The sequence below is a fragment of the Triticum urartu genome, chromosome 6A (assembly GCF_056163025.1).
Source record: "Triticum urartu cultivar PI428250 chromosome 6A, HENAU_Tu73, whole genome shotgun sequence".
Classification (NCBI taxonomy): domain Eukaryota; kingdom Viridiplantae; phylum Streptophyta; class Magnoliopsida; order Poales; family Poaceae; genus Triticum; species Triticum urartu.
In genome coordinates, this window is record NC_141878.1 from 510,215,614 (window position 1) to 510,225,722 (window position 10,109).

The following is a 10,109-nucleotide window of genomic DNA, read 5'->3' on the forward strand; positions in this document are numbered from 1 at the left end:
TGATCATATTCTTAGCCGTGTGCGGTGCTCCCTTCCACCATAATCCTCGATAATATTGTAGCGGTGCTTAGGCGAAGCCCTGCGACGATAGTACATCAAGATCGTCACCACGCCGTCGTGCTGACGGAACTCTTCCCCGACACTTTGCTGGATCGGAGTCCGGGGATCGTCATCGAGCTGAACGTGTGCTAAAACTCGGAGGTGTCGTAGTTTCGGTGCTTGATCGGTCGGGCCGTGAAGACGTACGACTACATCAACCGCGTTGTGCTAACGCTTCCGCTGTCGTTCTACAAGGGTACGTAGATCACACTCTCCCCTCTCGTTGCTATGCATCACCATGATCTTGCGTGTGCGTAGGAAATTTTTTGAAATTACTACGTTCCCCAATAGTGGCATCCAAGCCTTGGTTTTATATGTTGATGTTATATACACGAGTAGAACACAAGTGAGTTGTGGGTGATATAAGTCATACTGCTTACTAGCATGTCATACTTTGGTTCGGCGGCCCGGACCGACATTACGTGTACGCTTACGCGAGACCGGTTCTCCCGACGTGCTTTGCAAATAGGTGGCTTGCAGGTGACAGTTTCTCCAACTTTAGTTGAACCGAGTGTGGCTACGCCCGGTCCTTGCGAAGGTTAAAACCACACCAACTTGACAAACTATCGTTGTGGTTTTGATGCGTAGGTAAGATTGGTTCTTACTTAAGCCCGTAGCAGCCACGTAAAACTTGCAACAACAAAGTAGAGGACGTCTAACTTGTTTTTGCAGGGCATGTTGTGATGTGATATGGTCAAGACATGATGCTAAATTTTATTGTATGAGATGATCATGTTTTGTAACCGAGTTATCGGCAACTGGCAGGAGCCATATGGTTGTCGCTTTATTGTATGCAATGCAATCGCGTTGTAATGCTTTACTTTATCACTAAGCGGTAGCGATAGTCGTGGAAGCATAAGATTGGCGAGACGAAAACGATGCTACGATGGAGGTCAAGGTGTCGCGCCGGTGACGATGGTGATCACGACGGTGCTTCTAAGATGGAGATCACAAGCACAAGATGATGATGGCCATATCATATCACTTATATTGATTGCATGTGATGTTTATATTTTATGCATCTTATCTTGCTTTGTTTGACGGTAGCATTATAAGATGATCTCTCACTAATTATCAAGAAGTGTTCTCCCTGAGTATGCACCGTTGCGAAAGTTCTTCGTGCTGAGACACCACGTGATGATCCGGTGTGATAGGCTCTACGTTCAAATACAACGGGTGCAAAATAGTTGCACACGCGGAATACTCAGGTTATACTTGACGAGCCAAGCATATACACATATGGCCTCGGAACACGGAGACCGAAAGGTCGAGCGTGAATCATATAGTAGATATGATCAACATAGTGATGTTCACTAATGAAACTACTCCATCTCACGTGATGATCGGACATGGTTTAGTTGATTTGGATCACGTAATCACTTAGAGGATTAGAGGGATGTCTAAGTGGGAGTTCTTTAAGTAAATTAATTGAACCTTAATTTATCATGAAACTTAGTACCTGATAGTATCTTGCTTGTTTATGCTTGATTGTAGATAGATGGCTCATGCTGTTGTTCCATTGAATTTTAATGCATTCCTTGAGAAAGCAAAGTTGAAAGATGATGGTAGCAATTACACGGACTGGGTCCATAACTTGAGGATTATCCTCATTGCTGCACAGAAGAATTACGTCCTAGAAGCACCGCTGGGTGCCAGGCCTGCTGCTGGAGCAACACCAGATGTTATGAACGTCTGGCAGAGCAAAGCTGATGACTACTCGATAGTTCAGTGTGCCATGCTTTACGGCTTAGAATCAGGACTTCAACAACGTTTTGAACGTCATGGAGCATATGAGATGTTCCAGGAGTTGAAGTTAATATTTCAAGCAAATGCCCGGATTGAGAGATATGAAGTATCCAATAAGTTCTATAGCTGCAAGATGGAGGAGAACAGTTCTGTCAGTGAGCATATACTCAAAATGTCTGGGTATAATAATCACTTGATTCAATTGGGAGTTAATCTTCTAGATGATTGCGTCATTGACAGAATTCTCCAATCACTGTCACCAAGCTACAAGAGCTTCATGATGAACTATAATATGCAAGGGATGAATAAGACTATTCCCGAGCTCTTCGCAATGCTGAAAGCTGCGGAGGTAGAAATCAAGAAGGAGCATCAAGTGTTGATGGTCAACAAGACCACTAGTTTCAAGAAAAAGGGCAAAGGGAAGAAGAAGGGGAACTTCAAAAAGAACAGCAAGCAAGTTGCTATTCAAGAGAAGAAACCCAAAGCTGGGCCTAAGTCTGAAACTAAGTGCTTCTACTGCAAGCAGTCTGGTCAAGCGGAACTGCCCCAAGTATTTGGCGGATAAGAAGGATGGGAAGGTGAACAAAGGTATATGTGATATACATGTTATTGATGTGTACCTTACTAATGCTCGCAGTAGCACCTGGGTATTTGATACTGGTTCTGTTGCTAATATTTGCAACTCGAAACAGGGACTACGGATTAAGCGAAGATTGGCTAAGGACGAGGTGACGATGCGCGTGGGAAACGGTTCCAAAGTTGATGTGATCGCAGTCGGCACGCTACCTCTACATCTACCTTCGGGATTAATATTAGACCTAAATAATTGTTATTTGGTGCCAGCGTTAAGCATGAACATTATATCTGGATCTTGTTTGATGCGAGACGGTTATTCATTTAAATCTGAGAATAATGGTTGTTCTATTTATATGAGTAATATCTTTTATGGTCATGCACCCTTAAAGAGTGGTCTATTTTTATTGAATCTCGATAGTAGTGACACACATAGTGTTGAAGCCAAAATATGCAGAGTTGATAATGATAGTGCAACTTATTTGTGGCACTGCCGTTTAGGTCATATCGGTGTAAAGCGCATGAAGAAACTCCATACTGATGGACTTTTGGAACCACTTGATTATGAATCACTTGGTACTTGCGAACCGTGCCTCATGGGCAAGATGACTAAAACACCATTCTCCGGTACTATGGAGAGAGCAACAGATTTGTTGGAAATCATACATACAGATGTATGTGGTCCGATGAATATTGAGGCTCGTGGCGGATATCGTTATTTTCTCACCTTCACAGATGACTTAAGCAGATATGGGTATATCTACTTGATGAAACATAAGTCTGAAACGTTTGAAAAGTTCAAAGAATTTCAGAGTGAAGTTGAAAATCATCGTAACAAGAAAATAAAGTTTCTACGATCTGATCGTGGAGGAGAATATTTGAGTTACGAGTTTGGTGTACATTTGAAACAATGCGGAATAGTTTCGCAACTCACGCCACCCAGAACACCACAGCGTAATGGTGTGTCCGAACGTCGTAATCGTACTTTACTACATATGGTGCGATCTATGATGTCTCTTACTGATTTACCGCTATCGTTTTGGGTTATGCTTTGGAGACGGCCGCATTCACGTTAAATAGGGCACCATCAAAATCCGTTGAGACGACGCCTTATGAACTATGGTTTGGCAAGAAACCAAAGTTGTCGTTTCTGAAAGTTTGGGGCTGCGATGCTTATGTGAAAAAGCTTCAACCTGATAAGCTCGAACCAAATCGGAGAAATGTGTCTTCATAGGATATCCAAAGGAGACTATTGGATACACCTTCTATCACAGATCCGAAGGCAAGACTTTTGTTGCTAAGTTCAGAAACTTTCTGGAGAAGGAGTTTCTCTCGAAAGAAGTGAGTGGGAGGAAAGTAGAACTTGACGAGGTAACTGTACCTGCTCCCTTATTGGAAAGTAGTGCATCACAGAAAACTGTTTATGTGACACCTACACCAGTTAGTGAGGAAGCTAATGATGATGATCATGAAACTTCAGAACAAGATACTACTAAACCTCGTAGATCAACCAGAGTGAGATCCGCGCCAGAGTGGTACGGTAATCCTGTTCTGGAAGTCATGCTACTAGATCATGATGAACCTACGAACTATGAAGAAGCGATGGTGAGCCCAGATTCCGCAAAATGGCTTGAAGCCATGAAATCTGAGATGGGATCCATGTATGAGAACAAAGTATGGACTTTGGTTGACTTGCCCGATGATCGGCAAGCAATTGAGAATAAATGGATCTTCAAGAAGAAGACTGACGCTGATGGTAATATTACTGTCTACAAAGCTCGACTTGTCGCAAAAGGTTTTCGGCAAGTTCAAGGGATTGACTACGATGAGACCTTCTCACCCGTAGCGATGCTTAAGTCTGTCCGAATCATGTTAGCAATTGCCGCATTTTATGATTATGAAATTTGGCAGATGGATGTCAAAACTGCATTCCTGAATGGATTTCTGGAAGAAGAGTTGTATATGATGCAACCAGAAGGTTTTGTCGATCCAAAGGGATCTAACAAAGTGTGCAAGCTCCAGCGATCCATTTATGGACTGGTGCAAGCCTCTCGGAGTTGGAATAAACGCTTTGATAGTGTGACCAAAGCATTTGGTTTTATACAGACTTTTGGAGAAGCCTGTATTTACAAGAAAGTGAGTGGGAGCTCTGTAGCATTTCTGATATTATATGTGGATGACATATTACTAATTGGAAATGATATAGAATTTCTGGATAGCATAAAGGGATACTTGAATAAGAGTTTTTCAATGAAAGACCTCGGTGAAGCTGCTTACATATTAGGCATTAAGATCTATAGAGATAGATCAAGACGCTTAATTGGACTTTCACAAAGCACATACCTTGACAAAGTTTTTTGAAGAAGTTCAAAATGGATCAAGCAAAGAAAGGGTTCTTGCCTGTGTTACAAGGTGTGAAGTTGAGTAAGACTCAATGCCCGACCACTGCAGAAGATAGAGAGAAAATGAAAGATGTTCCCTATGCTTCAGCCATAGGCTCTATCGTGTATGCAATGCTGTGTACCAGACCTGATGTGTGCCTTGCGATAAGTCTAGCAGGGAGGTACCAAAGTGATCCAGGAGTGGATCACTGGACAGCGGTCAAGAACATCCTGAAATATCTGAAAAGGACTAAGGATATGTTTCTCATATATGGAGGTGACAAAGTGCTCATCGTAAAAGGTTACGTTGATGCAAGCTTTGACACTGATACGGACGATTCTAAATCGCAAACTGGATACATGTTTACATTAAAAGGTGGAGCTGTCAGTTGTGCAGTTCTAAACAAAGCGTTGTGGCGGGATCTACATGTGAAGCGGAGTACATAGCTACTTCGGAAGCAGCAAATGAAGGAGTCTGGATGAAGGAGTTCATATCCGATCTAGGTGTCATACCTAGTGCATCGGGTCCAATGAAAATCTTTTGTGACAATACTGGTGCAATTGCCTTGGCAAAGGAATCCAGATTTCACAAGAGAACCAAGCACATCAAGAGACGCTTCAATTCCATCCGGGATCTAGTCTAGGTGGGAGACATAGAGATTTGCAAGATACATACGGATCTGAATGTTGTAGACCCGTTGACTAAGCCTCTTCCATGAGCAAAACATGATCAGCACCAAGGCTCCATGGGTGTTAGAATCATTACTGTGTAATCTAGATTATTGACTCTAGTGCAAGTGGGAGACTGAAGGAAATATGCCCTAGAGGCAATAATAAAGTTATTATTTATTTCCTTATATCATGATAAATGTTTATTATTCATGCTAGAATTGTATTAACCGGAAACATAATACATGTGTGAATACATAGACAAACAGAGTGTCACTAGTATGCCTCTACTTGACTAGCTCGTTAATCAAAGATGGTTATGTTTCCTAACCATGAACAAAGAGTTGTTATTTGATTAACGGGATCACATCATTAGGTGAATGATCTGATTGACATGACCCATTCCATTAGCTTAGCACCCGATCGGTTAGTATGTTGCTATTGCTTTCTTCATGACTTATACATGTTCCTATGACTACGAGATTATGCAACTCCCGTTTGCCGGAGGAACACTTTGTGTGCTACCAAACGTCACAACGTAAATGGGTGATTATAAAGGTACTCTACAGGTGTCTCCAAAGGTACATGTTGGGTTGGCGTATTTCGAGATTAGGATTTGTCACTCCGATTGTCGGAGAGGTATCTCTGGGCCCTCTCGGTAATGCACATCACATAAGCGTTGCAAGCATTGCAACTAATGAGTTAGTTGCGAGAGGATGTATTACGGAACGAGTAAAGAGACTTGCCGGTAACGAGATTGAACTAGGTATTGAGATACCGACGATCGAATCTCGGGCAAGTAACATACCGATGACAAAGGGAACAACGTATGTTGTTATGCGGTCTGACCGATAAAGATCTTCGTAGAATATGTAGGAGCCAATATGAGCATCCAGGTTCCGCTATTGGTTATTGACCGGAGACGTGTCTCGGTCATGTCTACATTGTTCTCGAACCCGTAGGGTCCGCACGCTTAAGGTTTCGATGACAGTTATATTATGAGTTTATGAGTTTTGATGTACCGAAGTTAGTTCGGAGTCCCGGATGTGATCACGGACATGACGAGGAGTCTCGAAATGGTCGAGACATAAAGATTGATATATTGGACGGCTATATTCGGACACCGGAAGTGTTCCGGGTGATTTCGGAGAAAACCAGAGAGCCGGAGGGTTACCGGAACCCCCCGGGAGAAGTAATGGGCCATATTGGCCTTAATGGAGAGATAGAGGGGCAGCCAATGGTGAGCCGCGCGCCTCCTCCCCCCGGTCCGAATTGGACTAGGAGAGGGGGGCGGCGCCCCCTTTTCCTTCTTCCTCCCCACTTCTTTCCCCCTCCTAGTAGGAGTCCTACTCCTACTAGGAGGAGGACTCCTCCTTGGCGCGCCATAGGGGCCGGCCGGCCTCCTCCCCTTGATCCTTTATATACGGGGGCAGGGGGCACCCCTAGACACACAAGTTGATCCACGTGATCATATTCTTAGCCGTGTGCGGTGCCCCCTTCCACCATAATCCTCGATAATATTGTAGCGGTGCTTAGGCGAAGCCCTGCGACGATAGTACATCAAGATCGTCACCACGCCGTCGTGCTGACGGAACTCTTCCCCGACACTTTGCTGGATCGGAGTCCGGGGATCGTCATCGACCTGAACGTGTGCTAAAACTCGGAGGTGCCGTAGTTTCGGTGCTTGATCGGTCGGGCCGTGAAGACGTACGACTACATCAACCGCGTTGTGCTAACGCTTCCGCTGTCGGTCTACAAGGGTACGTAGATCACACTCTCCCCTCTCGTTGCTATGCATCACCATGATCTTGCGTGTGCGTAGGAATTTTTTTGAAATTACTACGTTGCCCAACACAATGAACTCATTCTTTATTTATATTGGTGTTAAACCTACTGTATTCCAACTTCTCTATGGTTCATACCCCCCGATACTAGCCATAGATACATCAAAATAAGCAAACAACACACGAAAAACAGAATCTGTCAAAAACAAAACAGTCTGTAGTAATCTGTAGGTTTCGAATACTTTTGTAACCCCAAAAATTCTGAAATAAATTGGTGGATGTGAGGAATTTGTCTATTAATCATATGCAAAAAGAATCAAAATAATCGCACTCTCCAGTAAAAAAAAGGCAGCAAATCTCGTGAGCGCTAAAGTTTTTGTTTTTTTACAGCAAGATCGCAAGACTTTTCCCAAGTCTTCCCAAAGGTTCTATTTGGCACAAACACTGATTAAAAGCATAAAACCACATCTAAATAGAGACTAGATGAATTATTTATTACTAAACAGAATCAAAAAGCAAGAAACAAAAATAAAATTGGGTTGTCTCCCAACAAGCGCTATCGTTTAACGTCCCTAGCTAGGCATAAAAATAAGAATAGATCTAGGTATTATCATCTTTGATAGGCAATTCTTCAATAAAACATTTATAAATCTTAGGAGTTTTCTTTTTTTATTAATGATCAAACTCATAGGCAAGAAGTCAAGAAATTCATTCGTAGCATAAGGTTCCTTAATGATAGCGAAAAAGTTGTTGTGAACACTTATTTATTTGAGATCCGCATTTTCCTTAGAAGATTCACCCTTTTTAATTTTAGGCACATACATAAGCTTTGCAACTCTAGTGGTAGGAGGATTTGGAGTATTTTTTACGAAAGAAAAGGCAGACACTAAGTTGATAATAATGTCCTCAAGTTTATCAATTATTATGAAATCTTGATCTATCTTTTCGTTAACTATGGGTTATTTTTAAAAAAATCAAAGTAACTCCTACCTTAACAGGTGGCCATCGTAAATAAGGAAATTAATTCATTAGTACGACTACACTTTTTTGGAGAGGGATTAATGGAATGAAAAGAAGCCAGATTTAGTATAATCAATTCCATCAATTCACGCTACTTTTTTGAGAGAATCAATTCACGCTACTTTGTATCTTTCCTTTTATTGATTTGCCGGAAATTGTTGCTTCCATCTAAAAGGCACCCGTCATCACAGGATCGTCCGATGCATCACACCCCTCCCGGCCAGTAATCGAAGCCAGTTAAACAACGATGCAGCCCCTCGCCGGGATACTCGCCGCGGTCCTCACCTCCGCCGCTGCCATGGCAGCTGGCGCCTCGCCTGTTGCCATCAACGGGACATGCTCCTTGGTTACTGCCGACGCCTACCCCGGCTACGACTACCGCATGATCGTACTCTCCTCCGAGCCGTCCGCCGCCAGTGACGCGCGTGGTCTCGCCGTCCTTGCCGCCAACGCCACCGCGCACAACATCACGCACACGATCGGGCTCATCGACAACCTGCTCGACAGCCTCACCGAATGCTCGGAGTTGTACGGGCGCCAGATGGCCGACAAGGTGGCCAGCGCCCTCGGAGACCTCATGGCCGGACGCGATCCATCTGAGGCTGTGAGCAAGTTGATTGACGCCTACGGTCTGGGCCCTCTCAACTGCTTCATCGTCCTCTCCGAGAGGTGGGGCTTCTCTAGGGAACCTCTAGCGCAGGAGAACTCGGACAACCTGGCCTTGGCCCTTTTCGCCAGGGAAATTGCGATGCTGATCCCCAAGTCCTCTAGATCATCAAACGGCAGTGATCAGCATCTCGCCGGAGCCCGAGCCTGGCAGCCCGCTGCCATCATCAACGCGACATGCTCCACTTTATTATACGACAAATACCCTGGCTACGACTACTGCTTCAGTGTCCTCTCCTCCGACCCGGTGGCGGCCGCCTCTGCCAGGGACACGCGCGATCTCGCCATTGTCGCCACCAACGCCACGGCACGCAACATCACGTCCACGGTCAAGCTCATCCAAGGCCTACTCTTCGACCTTGCTGAGTGCAAGCTTTCCTACGGTGACCGTATGGGCAAGACAGTGGACAGCGCTCTCAGCGACCTCATCGCCGGACGCAGCCCCGTCGGAGCGGCCATCAAGCTGGCCGATGCCTTGCGTGATGCTATTGAATGCGACGTGGTGATGTCTAGGAGGAGGGGCGCTACTAAGAATGTCCTGTACCAGCAGAACACGGAGAATTTCGTCTCCGCACACTTTGCCAACAACGTGGCCATGTACTCTGGCCATTGATCGGTCAACCTGCATGCTTTCAATTATATCTAATAATAATACCTAAATGATTCCTAGTGCGCGTGCACTATGTCACGGAATCGAGCGCTCACGCTAAACGATAAAGCAAGGACACCGGCCGGTGGGGATGAGTCTACATGTGGGAGCTACTCTCTCCGTTCCATAATGTAAGACATTTTTTAACACTCCGCTAGTGTTTAAAAAACGTCTTACATTATGAGATGGAGGGGGTAAAAAGACAAAGAATTAGAGTTGCATGCAATCTGAGTCCGTATATGAGGAAGGACACGGAGCACAGCATGAATTGCATTTAGTTGGATTTTTGAAATTTCAAAAAGTCATAACTCCACAATCAAATGTCAGAATTTAGATTTGTTTTCATTACTGGAATTCTGGCGATGAGCTCTTCAAAACTAGATCTTATTTATATATGTTTCGACAAAAAAAATTACTGCCAACTCTGATGCTATATGGTGCAAATGTGTTACTACATTGTGCAACTTCAGTACTTTACTGTGCAATTCTTTTCGAAACCAATTATTTTAGACCTACATAATC

General features: G+C 44.1%; 1 protein-coding gene across 1 annotated transcript; it reads left to right on the top strand.

The window, feature by feature from the left end:
* Positions 1–8,497: 8,497 nt before the first annotated feature.
* LOC147965974 (uncharacterized) lies at positions 8,498–9,551 on the top strand. The gene has a single exon (XM_087527021.1). The coding sequence runs from the start codon at positions 8,520–8,522 to the stop codon at positions 9,549–9,551; it is 1,032 nt and encodes a 343-aa protein (XP_087383147.1). The 5' UTR covers positions 8,498–8,519.
* The last annotated feature ends 558 nt before the right edge of the window (positions 9,552–10,109 follow it).

Coding starts and splice junctions, on each gene's coding strand:
- LOC147965974 (XM_087527021.1), top strand. CDS start 8,520: ATGCAGCCCCTCGCCGGGATACTCGCCGCGGTCCTCACCTCCGCCGCT.